General features: G+C 35.4%; 2 protein-coding genes across 7 annotated transcripts in view; one reads left to right on the forward strand and one right to left on the reverse strand.

The window, feature by feature from the left end:
- Positions 1-1,893: 1,893 nt before the first annotated feature.
- Rpn3 (regulatory particle non-ATPase 3) lies at positions 1,894-4,776 on the reverse strand. The gene is made up of 2 exons (XM_069828204.1): positions 4,298-4,776; positions 1,894-3,707 (listed from the first exon to the last, which is right to left on the reverse strand). Exon 2 carries the CDS (start codon positions 3,691-3,693, stop codon positions 2,185-2,187), a length of 1,509 nt encoding a protein of 502 aa, XP_069684305.1. The 5' UTR covers positions 3,694-3,707; positions 4,298-4,776; the 3' UTR covers positions 1,894-2,184.
- Positions 4,616-20,651, forward strand: part of LOC138701371 (BRCA2-interacting transcriptional repressor EMSY) — a 61,934-nt gene continuing 45,898 nt past the window's right edge. For 2 of the 6 annotated variants that reach the window (XM_069828198.1, XM_069828201.1), the window contains exons 1-5: positions 4,866-5,000; positions 9,422-9,496; positions 10,465-10,639; positions 12,691-12,866; positions 16,646-16,866. In XM_069828198.1, coding sequence (XP_069684299.1) covers positions 9,430-9,496; positions 10,465-10,639; positions 12,691-12,866; positions 16,646-16,866 — 639 coding nt within the window. In that variant the 5' untranslated portion in view covers positions 4,866-5,000; positions 9,422-9,429. Of the gene's footprint in view, positions 4,751-4,865; positions 5,001-5,887; positions 6,035-9,421; positions 9,497-10,464; positions 10,640-12,690; positions 12,867-16,645; positions 16,867-20,651 lie in introns of those variants that run through there. The other 4 variants (XM_069828199.1, XM_069828202.1, XM_069828203.1 and 1 more) reach the window with 4 other exon arrangements.

Genomic DNA, 20,651 nt, shown 5'->3' on the forward strand with positions numbered 1-20,651 from the left:
CAGGTACTCTGATTTTGCCAATCACCCATTTGTAGATCCCTGCAGACCATATTTTCATTGGCCTTCCTCTTCTCTTTTTTTTCCGGGGCAGTCCAGTTGAAGACCTTATTAGGCCAGCGGTCGGCTGACATTCTCTGGAGATGCCCATACCATATCAGGCGTTTAGTTTCCACTGATTTTAAGATATCTCCTGATACCTGCATTATATTTCGGACATCCTGATTCCTAATGTGGTCCATCCTCGAAATTTGATAACTACGGCGCCAGTAATCCATTTCTAAAGCCAACAATTTCTTCTTCACAAGAGTACTATACGCAACAAAAAAAACTTATCTTAAAGATTACAGATACATACCTCATGAATGTGAAAGCTTAAATTATGTTCAAGGAATATTCTCATTGTTTTAATAGACTTTCACCACAATCTAGTATATACAGTCATGAAGCTTGAGATTATGAGGGTACTAGGAACAATAGACTGTACAGGTACTATTTCGCATTGTCTGTAATGAGGCGATAGTCACAATCCTAGTGATTAGCCGCTATTTATGAATGCATATTTACTACGTATTGAGCTTTGTGACTGTATATACTAGACTGTACTTTCACGCTCATGTTAACAGGTAGAACTTCTTGATCTGCATCTCATCTGTATTTATAATTAATAAACAGTCAAAAGTTTTATCAATGTTGCCAGTAGTGCTGTAGCCTAAGACTGAGTAATTTTCCAACATGGACTCTAATTATGCAGTTGCAGACATCCACTGACGGAAATCATTTAAAGAAAATTCAGTTTCCTAAAACCAGACGTCAGAAATGTGCAAAGTATTGTGGGTACTCATGGTGGGTTGCAAGAATGCATTTATTCCTGCATTAGCTGCTAACAGACCAATAAGTTCGAAAGGCGGATTGCAAGAAACATCTTTAGTGTTATTCGTCTGTTAAAGGATTTAGTAACTTGGAGATTTGATTTCCCTCCTATAATAATATTTATTCCTCCGTTAGACAGCCATCTTAAGTACATTTTGTTCGAATAGTTTATAGATTTTGATTCATTTTAATGTTACCTGTAAGATATTCAGGCATGCTTTATTTTGTATAATAGGCCTATATACACAATATTAAAATAATATTGCTTATCGATGGCTAAGAAGATGATGCCTCGTATCTGTACATTTGCAGGTAAATAAAAAAATCTGTTTTAGAAATTATTTTCTCAAAATAGACAAACTTCTAACATATGTTTTACTTTGCAAGATCTTCTACTGTATTTCGAGAAAAAATATTAGTACACTGTCCAATTTTGTGAACACAATAATAATGTAAATAATAATAGTGTAGTTATACTAAATGACCATTTTTGTAGATAGAGGTATCTCTTCTTAGTCATTGATATACAGTAATTTGATTACTTATTTATTCATTCTTTGAATAGCGAAGTTATTATTTATTTCTTTATTACAGACTCCAGTTTATCATCTGACGACGAAGTTATGTGCTCTGTAGTTTGTCTTTTTATTTTCTATAAAATCGGTGCACTCATGCGCTATTTCTAATAACAAATAGACATATTTATTTTTCTCACTGAAACTTTTGTTCCTGCTTCCTTTCTGGTCCATATTAGTCTATATTTATTGCAAATTTTGACAACAATAAAAACAATTTCTTATATCAGTCTAGCAGCCGATGTTCACTTCTTATTCATTCAAGTCCTATTGGGTCACTTGTGAAATCCAAAGATGCTTGGTTAACGATCCAATAACTAGTGGCCCGTTAAATTTCTGTTCTGCAACCCGACAATCCACTAACTACTGGAGGAATATATTATTTACAGATCTGTTTTCTTGCAACCCAGCATTAGGGTTTCAGAAAATATTCACATGAAACAGTGAGTGAATACAGAATTCATTTATTTTTTTTTTTAATACAAAGTAAGCTTAACACAATTCTCGAATTCTCCAAAATATTAGGCCTATAGCAGAATTTTGAAGAGAAGAAATTAAAAATGACATGATCAAACCAGTCAAACCACTTTACGAAATTAAATGAAGCATTTTCTTGAATTACAGTACACATTTATTATTCCTCACTTAAGTAACCTAAACAGGCCTTTTATGTTAAGCAATGGTAAGATAAATTCTGCAATAAACAAAACACTCAATAAGAGAACAAAGTTCTAATAAATTAAGGAAAACCATCATCATCATCCTCTGCCATTTCTTTAGCCAATTCCATATCTTGCTGCTCTCTCTCTCGTCGTTCCTCCGCAGATTCCAGATCTTTTCCATAAGACTTGGGTGGGTACCGCATGGCTTTCACACTCTGGTTATGCAGGTCCAGACAGAAAGAAATCCGCTGATGGAAAGCCAATTGTGGCTCTCTTGTACAATATATATCAGTGGTTTCTTTGCTGCGCATGTAGCCGCGTTCAGGATCCAATGTGGCCTCTATAACACCATCACGTATGGCCTTGGCAACAATGAATTCTGCATCTTCTGGTGAATCCAGTCCCAACTTCTTTGCAATATCGGCTGGAGCAATACGGGAGTACGACAGTCCCACAGATCGAATAGCAGTCTTGATTACATTGTGACGAAGACGCAGGATAAGTGTAAATGTGTGATCTGCACGAAATTGAGGACCAAAATTTTCCAATACTTCACCGAATCTGTGAAGGTTCCCCATTCGAACAGCCTGTGTAAGCTGAAAGTAGGGTGCCAGAGATCGTCTGAGAGCAGCTTGCCTGAATATCTGACGTTCAGGTATATCTCCCAGAAGCAATTCTACTGTTACTGCTAATTTCTGCACTGTCTGGCGGAACCCAACTGCTGCAGTCTGTGGTGCTTTACGCATAGCCTGAACTAGATGCTTGTGTGCTGCTGAATACTCTAGACGAGCAGCCTTAATGCGACCAAGATAGTAGAAAAAACGAGCCCATTCATTGTTACTGGCAGTCTCTGGGAATACTGACTTGGACACCAATTTATCTGCTTGATCATATAGGCTGTAATGCAAATAGTTGCGCAGAAGACAATTTATAAGCACTCCTTGTCCTTCGTAGTCATTTCTGAGGGTGGCTGTACGTAATCTTGAATGTAAAAATCCACGAATCTTCTCTAGCTGGTTTGTAAGTTCGTAACTGCGAGAATGGTAGAAATAACATTTTGCTGCTACTAAATCAAGGGTTCGGCGATTCTGAGCTGTCACTTTTTGCATTAATAAATCTGAACATTGGACAGCATCATCATACTTCTGACCATCAATCAATTTCAGAAGAACGAGAAGATGAATATAGGTGTCGACTTCGGGAAGCAATGGAGTTACTGAGCTTTTACCACTCCTCATTCTATGGCTGCTGCTGCTACTGCTACTCTCAGTTTCCATAGGCTCTTCTACAAATGCCAAGAGAGCATCTTTCTCTGCTGCTGAATGGGTGTAAAATCCGGTGATGATTCCTCGTAATACAGTTGGGTTCAATTTCCTGCGTGTATTTGGCAAAGTTCGCAAAACCCTTAAAATAAATCTCGGTTCCTTGCTCTGTACTGCTTTTTCAATTTGACGAGCATGTTCTCTGATATCTTGAATTGTTAGAGCGTCTGCATCCTTCTTCGTATCTCCAGCATCTCCATCACCAGACGGGCTATCAGCATTCTTCATTTCTACATCTACAGTTTGTTCTGCAAGTGCCACCATTGTTGTGTAACCTCCTGTAAAATAAAAATGTTCTGTAATTTCAACCTGCGAAATTTATTACTTGAGCTGGTCTTTAGTAGGCCTATTGGTCGACATTCACTTTTACTCTGCTTTCTTACATGAGAATACGATGTAGGCCTAAGAGGCTTGGAACTTTGCGTCAGTGCTTAACTACCGACTAATACTAAGAGTGTAGAATTATTTAGTATAAGATAAAGAAAAAATGGGGTCATTCCTTAGTATAGGGATCAAAAATAATTATTTAGAACAATCATTCACACTAACAGGTTAGGTTAGGTTTACTGTGTATATCAGTAATTGGTGACAAGAGTATGGGAGTTTGACTAGTCCATGTGTTGAGAGAGAATGCATGTGTTCTAAAAACTTATTAGGCTACCTTCGGAGGCTTTTGCCTCCCTGCAAGTTTCATATGGCAGATACATTTGAACTTATAATATAGGCCTATGTGTCTGAAAACGTTATATTAATATGCCTACCATTAACCTAATGATTGTCATATTAAACGAAGACCTCAAAGTGAAAAGGTGAAATGTAGCTTTGTAAATCATTCTACTCATTGCAAATATACACGTATAATACTCACTTGTAATGAGATAAATCAGTAAATACTATTTAACATATAGACGAAACTTGCTCCCAAAATTGCAATGTAATTTTCTGATATAGAACACAGACTCTCACTAGCACCAACTTTCTAGAAAGTAATACATCGATGAAAAAGAATTGACGCTAATATAATTTTATCATTTCGAAGCAATAGGTTCTTGCTTATTTTCATTGCATATTTACTTTATACAACTGTTAAATGTTAGTCTGCTTTACACCAATATTTATATGTTTATAATATAACCCCATGCGGTCCAATATAATGAAGTTGGCAAGCAAACGTCAAGACTGAAGCCATGTTCATATTGTTACCAATATTGTAGAAAGAAATGTGTTTGTTATTTTCATGTTCGGGTTCATACAGTCAGTCCATTTCGGTAAATCTGGATCGTAAATTATGAAAATATTCATTTTCTTGCGGTTTGTTATAGTAAGTATGGTCACCATTTGGCATTTTCCCGCCCCATATCCTACCAAAATAACATGCAAGTTGCACAGGGAAAGGCAAATGCCGGTCCGCGATAAAATACAAGTTACATGCAGTATCGAGATGTATCGAATGTGTATGGCGAATTCAATTATTCATGTTGTATTACTTTTTGCAACATTTTGAATAATACAGTGAATTTTAATGTTTGATATTGTGTGATGAGATTTACCATTATATGATAAAGTGCAAGGTTATTTTGTAACCATATTTGAGTACATAAGTATAACCCTCTTTAGGCGATAGTTACTTTAAATGCTTTAAATTAAAGTTTCTTTTGTTTTATGTCAAAACATTTCTAATTATTGTGATATTTCTATTTAACATTGTTTCGTTGTAGTATTATTGTGTGTCCGATAAACAAGCGAAAGTTGTATATAACAATTACACCTTAAGTATTTCACACTTAAAAGTGTGACCTACCCCATTGCAGTCTGTGCACATAACCTCATCTACAAAGAATATATTTTGATATCTCAAGAATAAGATATTAGTTTAGAACGACATACTCACGATTTGGAGTTTTTTTTTTTTTTTTTTTTTTTTGGTAATTACCATAATACGCCGTTGAGTCATATGCCAGTTTTGCACTCACCTTATAGGCCTACGTGTTCGCTGCTTGGGGCGCTCTTCCGTACAGGGGCAGTGGCATTTCTCTAAGGTTAGAGCCTAGTTTAGGTGTGTATGTATTAACTGAAAAAAAATGTCATATAAACATGCGTCCTATTCTCAATATTTTCTAGCCCATAATTTTCGATCAATGTACACACACCTAAACTGGGCTCTAACCTTAGAGGAAATGTCACTGCCCCTGTACGGAAACGCGCCCGCGAAGGATACAGTAGTGTTATTCTGTCATAGCGTCAGTGTCGTTAAACTCAACTATGGGGAGAAAGTTGGCAGGGATGATTCCGAAGTCGGTCACAAGATCCCGGCAATGTAACCAAGATATAGCATACAGGACGAAAAAAATCGTAAAACTTTAATAATTCGCTTAATTAATTACAAAAATTGTGATTGATTATAGTTGTTTAGTACTAAAATTATTTAAACTTATTTTCAACAATAGGCCTATAGGTACTATTTGTTTGATGTTATTTATGACCAGTTTATCCCTGATATGTTTATAGTCATCGAATAAATCCCTCCCCCCTCTTCGAATTTTCACTCATAAATTATTTTGAAAAAAGAGAGGAAATTACGCGAGTAAATACGGCAATCCACATGGTAATGACAGAAATATACCTAAGTGTTACTGTCTGAGCAGCAGCTCTGAAACCGCTGCAGGAATGCGACGTGGAACTCTGTAGGCTGTATTATATTTGCTGAGTGATGTCCCCATGCTCCCCACTTCCTCATACAGCACAGTTTCAGAGCTAGTGCTCAGAGAAAAAAAAAATATATATATATATATATATATATATATATATTTGAAGAACTATTATGATGATGATAATAATAATAATGAAACAGCACGTGACCTAGGAAGAATGCATATCCTTAGCATGAATATTGAATGTTTGTTGTTTGTATTGTCCTTGTATTTTTGTCTCACTAGTTGGGCAAGGCATTTAATGACCTATAATTTGCTAATAAATGCCAAATAGAAATGAATTTATGACCTAAAAATGGTAAAAACTGACCAATAAAATATTTGAATTTATTAAGGCTTGCACTGAACATTTATTTTGTTCTTAGCAGGTAATTAAATGAACTACGAGCATTATGAACTTTTAAAATTATTTTTCAATTATCTGTATGAATTATATATGCAATTTAATAACAATTAAGGAAAGATAATGTGTAAATACACAGATTACAGTGCATTTTCACAACAAATTTGAACAGTAAACACTTGGTGGAGATTCTCAAATAAAAATTATTATCTATCACCTACTAGTGAAGTCTTATACATTGAAAAGCTTCTCTCTACTTCAATAGAAACAATTGGAGCATACGAAAATCAAGCAGTGTCTCCTGAAGTTAGTTCAAAGCTTTACCACTTGAACACAATGTTTTGTACCCACTGTTATGACACCTTCTTCATTTTCACTGGTACTGTTTCACCCACTTTGCCACATGCATAGTTCAGATCATTCACTACTTTATTCACAATTTGTAGCTGCCCCACTAGTGACACTTGAGATTTTTCAGAACAGCTACGGCATCAGGAAGAACCCAAAATTTGTCTTAATGTAGGAAAGTGAATCTGCAATTTGTTCATTAGCCAATAGTTCTTGCGCTGTTTTGATTAGTGGAGACACAGTCTTGTCGAAGGAATCAATTACTTTTTTCACAATGTCGAAGTTCTGGCAGTAATAACTGCAAGCATTGATCCGCATTCCCCATCTTGTCTAAACATGTGAAAAGGGTAATGGAATTTCTGGAACTTCTGTTCTGAATGCTAGAACTCGAGAGGGGACTTTCAAGAATACTTTCTTCACGCATCCAATTAATTTCACAACTTCAGAAAAATTAACATGTAACACCTCTGCGGTGGATGTAATACTTGAGCTGAGTATGTGACATGCACTATTTTTGCTTAAAGCGCACTTGAAGAATCACCATGTGGGGTGCTACATCTGTTATTAACAGCAACACATTATCATTCCAAATGCTACTGGTCCACATTATCCTCAATGATTGGTCAAAAACTCTGCTGATCGTTGAGTAGTTAACTATGTCCATCTGCTTACAGTGTAGTAGGAATTGTTCTCAAGGGCTCCCTGCTTCCAGAATTCCAACATTAACGTTCACTATAGCTTATATTGTCCTAAAGAGCCTGTTGTCTCGTCTGTGGATGTTTATTTTTTTTTACTCAAGCATTTTTTCTTATTTCTTGCAAAGTTTTTCTTATTGTTCTGGCATCTGGAATTAATTTTCTGGCCTCTTCTAAGAAACTGCGTAGCTTTGGATGATTCACCTTGTTTAGTGGAATATTGGAGCATAAAAATGCTGTGCATAATTTCTCACAAAATGACGAAAATATTGGCGTTTTCCTCAGAAGTATCTGCTATAGGCTACCATTAGCTTTATCTTGAAGTCACTGCAGATCACATGTTAGTTTCTCTCACATTTTGTGTTGTTCTATTGTAAACCTTCTTTCAGCAGCCACTTGCAAATCGCAGCCCTTGCAGAATAATATTTTTCCATCAGTGAAAAAAATATTTTCTACATATTGTGAAACAAATTGCTTTAACCTTTAAACTCCAGAAGACTTACACCATTATTGCATGCAAATTTCTAACTCTTAACCCAGAGTTCGTATATCTGCATAATAGGCTAAATTCATGTTGAGTTTGTTAGTGGAGTGATTTAAGGTGCACAAGATATGTCTGGCCAGCATATTGTGCTAAGAACGCAGGTTTGCATTCTGGCCACTGCAGTCAATTGAGCCTGTGGTAAAGGAAGGAATGGGGAGGGCCCATGTAAAACAATCAGTGTAATGGTACGCATGGAAGTGACGGGGTTTCATTTGACTGCAGTTGAAATGATTTTGCTCCCTTTTAGAAAAAAAAAAAAACATTACAATAAAAACATTGTTACTGGTAAATTATTTTAATTAAGTGTAATGTCCTTATGTTACATAAAAGTAAAGAATATCAACCTACTTTATAAATAATACACAATTTATAACATATTATATCACGCCACGACTATAGTAGGCCTACTAACTGTCCATTATAATAGACGATCGACTCTTAAAAGCTAATTTAATACTTACACTTACTTTCACTTTGGATATCTTACTGTCTTATTTTTAATAGTCAACTGAATACCTCACTCAACTGCAAAATAATACTGGCCCACCTGGAGATAGAAATTTTCTCAGAAGTATAGGCAAGTCCATTATGCACATTCCTTGAAAAATAGGTGTAGCCTTCTGAGTCTGTGACATTTGTTGTTTCATTTTTAAAGTTCAGTATAATTTTGCACTTCAGAAAAAGTCACTGAAATGAGGAGATATGCTGAGGAAATTCTGCAGATTACAGTTAGGGCACAAATGCAGGTATATTATACTATTTTTCAGGTCTCTGCACATACATCTTATATCATAATCATGTATGAAGTATAGTATACTATACTCTCAGGACTCAGAAGGGTAGGACCTATTGTAGAAGCAAAACAAACAGGAATATAAAAAAAAAAAAAAACAATGTCGTTCAAATAAGATAGGAATTTCCCCAGAGATGTAGTTGAGTCCATTATGCACTTTCCTTCAAAATTGGGGTAGGAGCTATAGCTATAGGCATACTTCTTTCCAGGAAATTTGTTGGGAAGAAGAAGCAGGAATACTGAATTATAAATGAAATGTCAGAATATAATGAATGACATTGCCTTCTGGAAAACTACCAAAAATTTCCAAAAAAAAATTAACTATCCCTAAAAAATGAAAAAATTACCAAACAAATCGTCTTTTTTAACCAGTTATTTAATGTTACAATTTTTCGTACATATGAGCAATGTTTCATGTTTCAACCTTTATGAAAGAAAGATACAAAATCATCAAATGCCTTGCCTCATGAGCTTATCAGCAAAATCCTTACCTGATTATGTTGACAGTGTCTTATTTATAATTTTGAAATGTATATTGGTTTGAAATACATGTTACAGCTGCAACAATGACGATGTGGCCAATGCTATTGGATATGTCGCGAGATGAGTGCAAACGCATTCTCAGACGCTTAGGTAAGTTGCTAAATGGAAGTGGCTGAACCTTCAAAACATCTGAATAGGAAACAAACAAGTTAAAGTCCAAATTATTATATTATCATGAATAAACTGTTGCAGTTACTCATTGTGAAAACTTCGGTTTAATTGGACACATTGACTATCAACCCTAATCACAGGCCATAAAGAATTTCTGACATTACTGAGTTCAGTTTGGAGAAGTGAATCTTTTTGACGATTTATAAACCTTAGGATTATATTAGTTGGTTAGTTAACTTATTTCATACGTCTCATCTTCTTTGTGACTACAATATTTTGTCTAGGCGCATCTAATATTTACCTTACTGTAATTAATAGCAATTAAGTCTTAACATTACAACTAGGCAACATTGCTTAAGCGCAAATGGTTTGTGTTGTTCTGGGCAGCTAAAAAGTCACGACCTCCATGAACTTAGTTACATGAAAAAGGGTGATGGCTTGCAGGTTTGAATTTTGATAGGGGATAAAAACGAGTAGCCTAAAATTCTCTCATTCAGGGACAGGGTTCTTTTACGTTCTGTTAATGTACAGCTTAGGGCCCAAACCTTACTTTTCTCTTGAAAGAAGACATGTTCATTTTTTATCATTTTTAAAAATCCATCATGTTTGACCATATTTGAACCTTTGAACCTGCAAACTTGAGAGCTGATGAAAAGTATGGTGCCCACTTGGCTACCCAGGATCAATCTTCTTAATGTATCCAGCTTTTTGCTGACAACATATAGTCCACTGTAGTCTATTCAGTTGTTGTTTTTCACGAGAAATGAGGGGTATTTTGATCGGTGTTCATTATAGATGCCTGTTGCTAATAGCCAGAGTTGGGGTGTAGTCAATATATACTGCAGGGCTGTGTCTTCTGCAACTGTTACTGATGATTTTAGGATGACAAAGAAAGAAAATTTATCCACGAAACAAGTGATATATATTATTTAATCTCTATTTCACAGAATTGGAAGCATATAGCAGTTTAGTATCTGCATTAAGAGCGCAAGGAGAACTTAGTAAAGAGAAACGGAAACTTCTGCAAGATCTTGCTTCTACCCTAAACATTTCAATGGAGAGACACCGGGCTGAGGTGCGGAGAGCTGTAAATGATGAAAAATTAGCAACAATTGCTGAGCAGTAAGTAAATTTAATTGTGTAGAAGAGAAATATTCATTCATCTTAAAAAAACTTTATTGTAAAGATCAAGCAATTCAATTCATATGAAGGAAAAAATCTTGAACTGAAAGTTCTAAATAATATGAATGAAAAATACTTCTGAAATTAACATCAGGAGGACTGCAGGTTTGATTTTTTTTTTCATCACTTGTACTAGGACTAAAAAAAAGTTATTCCACTAGATCAAAGTGGCTGATTAGAATGAAGGAAAAGCAGAAAGATGCATGGGTGAATTTTAAGGCCATTGTATTTGGTATTTGAAATTTATATTGTACCAGATACAAAGTGGTGCTACAAAAGATCGACTTTGAGATATTCGCGGAAATAAACATTTTCAACATCCTTGATGTCGAAAAACTTGTTTTGGATATCCTATGTCTGCACATCTGTGTATAGCGATTTCTTTCAAACTACTGGAAAGATTTTGTTGATATAGATAGGCTACCATACATACAAGTCAATTTATCTGGCAGTGATACACGTGAAATATGCTAATTTTTAGTCAGAAAATTTAATGGGTCTTGATTTTACATCAAATACATATAGTGACCAGTTGGTCCTAATGAAATTCAAAGGTTTTCTTCGTGTTTTGCATATCTGCCTTTCAGGTATAGCTCCTGTGAAGCAGACTTGAATAATTTGAAGGGGAAAACTGTTCCGGGGCTGGGTATCGATCCCAGGATCTTTGGCTGAGTGTGCCAATGCTCTACCGACTGAGCTACCCAGGAACTCCACCCAACACTATCTCAATTTTTCCCCTTTCTTCATGTTTGTTTATATTACATAGAATAACCTGAGATGAAGTTAGTATCGACGGAAAAATCATCGGCTTAACAATCCTTTTAGAGTCATAGCCTTCTTCAGAAGCATTTGCTACTCTTCTCTGTTTTTTGCTTTAGCTATCCAGTTACGTGCTGTGGTAATGTTGGCATCTGTCACATTATCCTCCCATCATGTACTTGATCTCCCTCTGAATCTTGTACCCTCAGATTGGATAAGAAGACTCTCTCTGCTGATGTTAGTTCTTCCATTCTTATTAAGTATCCAGCCCATTGCAAATGGCCAATTTTTATGAATAATAGGTACTTCAAGAAAATAGACTATAAACAGTAATATAAATTACAAGGTATTGAATTCTTGGAAAACCTGTAAAATGTATGAGAAAATATGAGCCTTTGTGACTTCCTACATCCAGTCTTCATATTGATCCACAAAATTTTGTTGTCTTTGGTAGATATTTAGTGCCATTCTTTCAATTTCCTGGTTCCGTTTGTTTTTATTATTTTGATCCTGCTTTTTCCTGTTCTTAATTTTGCTCTGATATCGCTGCTTATAAGTTTTAACTTATTTAAAGTTATCTCTCTTGCAGATTTGAGAAATATAATTTCTCATATTTCAATTCTCTTGTTGTTCTCTCTTGTAGCACTCATGTTTTACTCAAATTAATGTAATGAAAGGGCTATCATACTGCATTGTTGAAATCTTAGTATCGGTATCTTCTTTTTTTTTATATTGCGTGATACATCATTTATTAAATTATTTATTTATTTATTTATTTATTTTATTTATTTATTTATTTCTACATTGTCCATTTATTTTATAAAGTGATTTATCACATCAATTTCTAAAGGAATTTGTATATTCTATTATGCAATTATCTGTCACTTTTTTGGCCTTCTCACTTGTTTTTCATTATTTACTTTGCTGTTTAATTTTTTATCCTATTTAATGTGTTAATATGAGGAAATTACCTGACTGACTAGTTTTTACTTTTGTTGGTCTGCGAAGGGATCTTTTTGCCTTAAACTTTGTATTTAATATTCTTCATGCTGTTCTTTCTGCATTAATTTAAAAAAAAAAACCCATCAGTCTGTTTACTTCAAGATTTTCATTCTAGCTTCCAGTATTAAGAGTATCTTAAATTGTTTCATTCTTTTATTCGGTCTTATATTGCTTTTACTTGTGTATTTTGTACAATTTAATTTCAGTATGGTATTATTTTCTTCTTACAGCATAGCTGGTCCAAATACATCAACAGATTGGGCAATAGAAGGACGAAGATTAATTCCACTAATGCCAAGATTAGTACCACAAACAGCTTTTACAGCATTAGCTAATAATGTTGCTAATATTGCTGCAGCTGAAAATGCTAAACTTCCACCACCTGTAAACACAGTTAAGAAGAACAGTAAGTTTGCAGTCCATATACACTTCTTGTTGACAATTCATGGAATAGAAGAATGTTAACAGTAATGACAAATAAGAAATTAAATCTTATTTAGCATCATTGCATAAAAACAGATTTAATAGAATTAAGGATTTTTAACTGAACAAACTTTATTTTGCGTAGTTCTCTTCTTGTGCACGTATGGGCGAATCCAGAAATGCATATAGAGTGTTAGTTGGGAGACCGGAGGGAAAAGGACCTTTAGGGAGGCCGAGACGTAGATGGGAGGATAATATTAAAATGGATTTGAGGGAGATGGGGTATGATGATAGAGACTGGATTAATCTTGCACAGGATAGGGACCGCTGGCGGGCTTATGTGAGGGCTGCAATGAACCTTCGGGTTCCTTAAAAGCCATTTGTAAGTAAGTAAGTTCTCTTCTTGTGTTCAGGAATTAGGCATTTCCGTGTTCTCTTTTTACAATTTTATTGCTGATTTCATCTTCTTTTGTGTCTGCATATGTTCTCTTTTCCTAACTTTTCATACTTCATTTCTAATTTATAATGTTATTGAATGAAGAGTGTGTCAGCTTTTCACACTGTAGATCTGAGCTCAGAACACTTCGAGTTCAAGTGAAATTTATGGTGAATACTGTATTTGATAAATTTTAAAATTACTTCATATTAAATTTTGATACAATTTCTTCTTGTATATTATTTCCTTCTTCGGAGAAAATTAATTTATATTTTCCAGATTCTATGTAATCTCCTTCAAAATGAAACTACTGTATTCTTACATTGGTATGGCCATGTTAAAAGTAGTCCCATTGCAATATGCCATGTGTTAGAAATTAATAATAATATTCTTATTTCAGATAATGAAAAGACCAACAATTGGATAGTTGTATTACAGATTCAGTTCATTAATTACTACTTACTATTTACTTTTCATTCGTATACAAATACAGTAAAACTTCATTAATCCGGACCATTTGGGGCTGAGAGTTGTCCAGATTAGCAAAAGTCCATATGAACAGAAATAAAAAACAGACAGTTGCGTTCAGAAAAGCAATTATAGTGTAATAACATAATAAAGTACAGCATCTATGTTGATAATATTACAAATTATAATAAATACTTGAATAATATCAAACACAAAATTTAAGCATTGTTTATCCTCACTTAATTTCATTTTTTGCATTTGGATATCAGTACCCTTATCTTCAGATGCACTATTAGAGTCGCCAGCGTCGTTTATACTATCCACAATATATTTTCATTTATAATATGTTAATGTTTTCTTTAATTGATTTTTTTACGACACTTTATCACTGCAATCGTTATCTAGTGTTTGAAAGAAATGAAGGTAATAATGGCAGCAAAATGAGTCCAAGGTCAAATGTCGAAAGTTACCCAGAGAATGCTCTTAATGGGTTAAGGAAAAACCCAGGAAAGACCTCAACCATGTAACTTGTCCCAACCAGGATTTTAACCCAGGTCTGCTAGTTCATGGTCATACATGCTGTTATGCCACAGCAGTGGACTGTTATATGATAGCCTGAATGACCATCATTATCGAACTAGCCCTCAAGTCTTCTGCTTATTGTTTTGGATCTGTCACCACCCCTTTGAGGTAGATCAGCTGATCAGTATCGCCAGCATCACATGCATGCGAGGACCGAATTTTCTCTCATTCTACAACTTGAAGTTGAATGTCTGTCAAACATGAGTGATAATGATGAAATTGGTATTGCCTGCCTACTCGTCGATTAAGAGGAGAGAAAGAATAAGATACATAAACGATTTTGGGTGCGTAACATCTACAGCAAAAGATTAAACCATGGGAATTTTCATACTTTATTTCCGGATTTAATGGAAGATGATGTTAAGTTTTTCCATTATTAACGAATGAACCATGAAAAATTTAGTCTCTCCTTGAAGTACTGACGCCTGATCTAACCAGAGAAAATATGTCACGCGTGCGCGTGCGCATTTTTTTGCTCGGTTTTAACAAGTCCCTTGACCTGCTTTTATTAAATTCTCTTATGAGGACCTTAGAGTGTCTGCAGCCCTCACTTGAGTTCCAATAGTTTTTGTGTTTCTTGAGAGCCCAGTCCCTGATAACCTGCTTTACTGGTCTTAGAGATAGTCCCAGCACAGGCTCAGGTCCTATGAATGGGATCTCGGTTCCCCTTTTGGCAGCCTCATCTGCTCTCTCATTACCCCGAATCCCTACATGTCCCAGCACCCATTTCAGTTGAACTGTGTTATGTTCAGCCAGTGTCATGAGGGACTCGCGGCATTCCAATACCAGTTTCGACTTAACCAAGGGGGCTTCAAGTGCCTTAAGTGCCGCTTGGCTATCTGAAAGTATAAGAATATTTCTACAATTGTAGCCCTTCCTAATACTTTCTCTGACACTGACTAAGATAGCAAAAATCTCAGCCTAAAAGACTGTGGCATATTGAGCCAAGCTAAAAGAAAGCTTGGTGCCATTTCCAAATAATCCAGCACCAGTTCCTGACTTGGTTTTGGAACCATCAGTGTACCAGACTGGACCCTTATTGTTCTCAGGTTTAACCTGACTTTCCCATTCACTGCACTCTGGGTAAGTGACAGTGAATTTATTGTCAAACGAAACCTTTGGTTCCAAGATGTCGGTTCTCATATTGAGAATCTGATAAACATCTTTGTCCCAAGGGAGCCTGAGATGATCCAAGTGTTCAGTATTGATGACCGTTGTCTGGCGACAGCTGCTTACTTCTTAGCCTGGTTCAGACGGTGCTTGTTTCTGTGATGGATTCCAAGGTGGCTAGCAAGCTGGGTGCCGTGGTGGCTACGGTGCTAGCTTCCATGTTGGCTATGGTGATGGTTGTTGTTCACACGGAATTCGCTCTTTTCACAGTTAAAACTGGAAAATCATCTGCTGTTTCATCTGTTGTTGCCAACACTCATGGTAAAAAAAAAACTAAGCCGTGAGTGCAAAACAACTAAAGTCCTACATTAACAATAGTAAATGTCGTAATAAGGTAATTAAGCCATAAGTGCAAAACAGCTAAAGTCCGATATTTAATTGCTGTTTCTTAGAAACTTATGAATATAGAAAAAAAAACAGGTTTAGTTGGAAAACAACGAACATGGCGACATGGTTTCAGTGGTGATACTATATCATCATCTTTGGTTTCCAGCCTGCAAACCATCACGAAAAATAGCAAGGAACCTACCCTCGAAATCCAGCAAGCTAGCCACCAAAACGGTCACCAGAGCGCATTACTTCCAGCTAGTGAGAACACAGTGTAGCCATCAACGCATCCACCTTGGAATCCATCAGAGAAACTAACACAATCTGAACCGGGCTTTACTGCAGTCCATTTAATATAGTTGATTAACTGTCGGTTTTTATTAATTTTATTATTGATATCATTATTCTTCTTATATGAAATAATTGAATTTAGATAATTGAAACTGAATTTCTGAAACTGAAATGTAATTACCCCAATTTGAAAATCTTCCTGAGTCCAGATTTATAGTCCTCAATTTTATGGTTACACACCTGTCACGTTGTATGATGTTGGGGACTCTTGATAGCTGTATATGAAGTCAGGCATCTTTTTAAGTCACTCTTCCTTTCTGTCTATCTGTCTGTCCTTTTGCATGTTTCTCTCACTTTGTGTGAACTTTCATACGTTTTACAGACTTTATGAAGGTTTTGGTAACCTCTTTGTCCAATGACAGTCAGGCACTGAGGGAATCAGATGAAGGAGGTGCAACTTGTAACGTAATGTAAATTGATTTCTTTAGCAGCACCTATGGACGAGACTCCTCCTTGTGAACCCAGTGTGCCTGAGGCAACCAAAACTCCTCAAAGATCAGCAAGTCCAATTCCAAATAACATGATGTCGTCAGTTCAGCTGAAGAAAGAAGAAGAAGATGAGAAGTCAAGGAAGAGACGTAGATCTTCATCTGTTGAAGCAGGGCCAGGAATGGGACAGCCTTCATCACCTACACTTCCACCTCCTAAAGTAATGATTAAACTAGATTATATTGGAATTAATAGACTGGTAGTACATTTTTTAATATTTTATTTACTTCACCAAGTGTACTCACATGATCAAATGAAATCTGTTCCTGCTCTTCTTCTTCTTCTTCGTCTTCTTCTTTGAAAGAATATTATTATACTTTAATCAAAAAGTATGCAACTATATGATACAGTAGAACCCTGGTATACCGCAGATGTGGGCGTGACAAGTTTTGCACCCATGTTATAACCTATCCGCTGTATAATGAAACTTGTTTTTTAAGTAAATGTGAGTTAACTACAGTACTTCACATGAACACCAAAACTTTGAATTCACTGCATTTACAGTTTTGTTAAAAGCATTACAGTACAATACTTACATAATATTTTCATGTTTTCTTTATGAAAAAGTCGCTCAGTTTAGTTTGGCGAACTTGTCCTGAACGTGTCCCTGAAGCATATTGCTTAATGGCGGCAACATGCACGAAATGAGTCTGTTCGCAATCTGACTGATGTAACATCTATCCCCTCAATTCACTTATTTACCAGGGAACAATTGGCATTCATACAGTCCTCTCTGTACATTAAAAGCTCAAAAAAGTTTCATATCCATGGTTCAAGAATTGAAACAGAAAATCAACATCCCGAATTTAAAAGAAAACTTACAAATTAAACCAAACCCTTTAACTCTATTAAATATAGAGTATAATCTAATTTTAAGAGAAGAAATGCAGAAATCAGAAGTAAACACTGAAATAATGAAACAATTAATATTAGGTACCCTCCACAAAACTGGCTTCATTTATACACCGATGGATCCTTGATCTCCAGGGAATAAGGTGCAGGTGCAGGTGTTACGTGCTGTCTCTTCTCACTTTATAGATCTCTTGGATATGGAACAACAAGTTTTGATGGCGAAATCATTGCAATAAGTGAAAGTCTCAGGAATTTTCTATGCCACATCAATAAATTTAACAATGCAGTTATATTGTCAAACTCCAAAGCAGCTGTTCTATCAATAGTCTCTAGACACACACCTTCATCTCAAACAGCAGAAATAACTAAAATGCTCTCTCAATTAATAACACTCAATAAAAGAATTGTATTCCAATGGATACCATCCCATTGTGGAATCCTGGGAAACGAGAATGCGGATGCTTTAGCAAAGAAGGGCAGCACTGCTACTTACAGACCTGTTACTAAATCTACATATTACTCTGTGAAAATATTTATTAAATCTACATACTTAGACTTCAACAATCAAAATTTGATAACACAATCTCAAGGGAAAAAATGGAACTCTCTGCATCATAATCCACAGTTAATTCCCGATTTACCACAAAAATCGTCTGTAGCTGCATTTAGATTGGCAACAGACCATGACTGTTTGGCCAAACACCTGCATAGAATTGGAATATATCAGTCCCCTAACTGCCCAATGTGCAACCCAAACCAAGAAATGGATTCGGAACACCTCAACCTCTGTGCTTCAGTGGCTGACCATGATAATATCTTTGAAAAATATTGGAGTGCAAGAGGTCAAATGACTTTATTGTCAAATGCCTGGCATTAGAAAACAACAACTTATTTTCTTTATCATTTCGTTAACTTTCAGTTTTGGCACAGAAACACTCATCATTGTCATCTTCATAGTCAGATACTTGTAGGCCTACTAGTTCACTTACACATTCGTTTGTTTTTCTCGCAGAAGCAGCAATTTCTTCGTTAGTTAAAAGATTGACAACAGGAAGATCTTGGTCGGCATTTACCCAGTCTTCAAATCACTTTGCTGCAAACTTGTTTCTAGCACTCTAGAAGCGATGGACATGTCATGGTCTGGAATTACACTTCTGCCACCACATTATCAGTTGCATTGGTTACCTTTTTCACGACACGACACATCACGAAGATGCTGGAAATCTTTCCCACCAAAGAATTTAATATCCCCTACTGAAAAGGTATTAATTTGTCCCTAAGTTGAGCACGACAACAATACAAGTCAGTCAACACTGAGTACTGTTATTATGGAGAATATTTTTATCGATAATTAAAATTTTAATGACTCACCTTGGTGAAAATGATCAATTTGCAGCCTAATAACAGCAAATCTTAAAAAAATTAGAAAATCAATATCTCTGATTAGTTACAGGAGCTGTTAAATCTATTCCAATACCTGTAATGCAACTAGTAGTTCATCAGTCTCCTACTGGATTTGAACTAGAAAAGGATGCTCTTTTTCAATTCGAAAAATTGATCAGACTTCTATCTAGCAATTGGGAACTAAGAAACTTTAGAATTAGCTTTAAATCTCAGGAAAGCCTTCTCTCTACATGAAATTGAGAAAAAGATAAATCTTCCAAACACCCCAACTCTGGCTACTAGCAACAGACATCTATAATGAACACCGATCAAAATACCCCTCATTTCTCGTGAAAAACAACAACTGAATAGACTACAGTGGACTTTATGTTGTCAGCAAACAGCTGAATACATCAAAAAGATTGATGATAAATCTTCCAATGGGTAAAGAGAATCTAATTTATAAAACTAACTCTACACGAGCAATAGAAATATGAGTATTTTCTAGACCTGGTTGAAGATATCAAGAAAAATGACACTCCACAAGATATCTTAAAATTGCTAGCATTGAAAACTATTCATAGTAGGTTCCCTAAGAAACAATGGCTTCATATTTTTACTGATAGATCCCTACTGTCCAACCAGAATGCAGCAGTTGCTGGTGCTACATGTCCACTTTTCTCGTTTTATAAATCCTTATGTTATGGAGCTACAAATTTTAATGGAGCAGTTGAAAGCATCCATTTGACACTTCAAAATCTGTTGTATCAAGTCTCTTATTTTCAACAAGCTGTTATATTCTGTGATTCTAAAGCAGCTATTACTGCTGTAGCAACCAATCTGTCACCGAAAAAAAACCTGATAGTTGGAAAATTATAGTGATGAAGCATTTCCCACATAACTCAAAAACTATCCAACATTCTGTGATGAAATTTTTTGTATGTATTTATGAATGTCATATCCACAATATGATGCAAGATCAGTTCTCTACCCTTGATAGATTGTCTGATAAAAAATAAATTCATAAAAAAATGGTCAAATATCAGTACTTTATTCTAACACAAAATTAAAAAAAAATATCATTTATTAAGGAATGTAGTTGAAAGAGCATGGTATTGCAAACATGAGTTTCAGGAATAAAATAAAAGTGAGGGAACATGAAAAAGTTAACAAGTTTATGAGTTATGAGGGAAACACTTCATCACTGCACAGTGAACTGCCGCTATTTTGAATTAAAAAAAAAAAAGAAAAGATATAAATAAATTTTTTTAAATCATAAAAACATTTTTTTCTTATAGCAGAAGGACAGTGTTTCACACATACTAATTTTGATTATTGTACAAGATACAGTAATGGAGGGGGAAAAAAAAAGTTGATTATTTTCAAAAATTTTATTGCTGTAAGCTGTACCTAACCCCTTAACGGGTACTAGCACACTGTGGATTATCTGGCAATGAAGTTGCTGACCTTGCTAAGAACGGAAATAATATTTCACAAGACTTCATGTCAACTTTATCATTTTCAACAGATAAAAGATTAATCAACTCAAAATAACATATAATATCATACCATTTCCACGAAATTTCAAATAATAAAAAAATAGGAATGGCGCAATGTACCAGAGCAGTGTATATTGGAGAGTACCGCATTCTTTTGATCCGATAGATGCCGCCGCGGCAGCCATATTTACTCTTGCGGAGAGACTGTACA

The sequence above is a fragment of the Periplaneta americana genome, chromosome 6 (assembly GCF_040183065.1).
Source record: "Periplaneta americana isolate PAMFEO1 chromosome 6, P.americana_PAMFEO1_priV1, whole genome shotgun sequence".
In the NCBI taxonomy this organism is placed as follows: Eukaryota; Metazoa; Arthropoda; class Insecta; order Blattodea; family Blattidae; genus Periplaneta; species Periplaneta americana.

What these genes read in the sequence shown, in the direction of transcription:
- Rpn3 (XM_069828204.1), bottom strand. Translation starts at nt 3,693, where the DNA reads ATGGTGGCACTTGCAGAACAAACTGTAGATGTAGAAATGAAGAATGCT.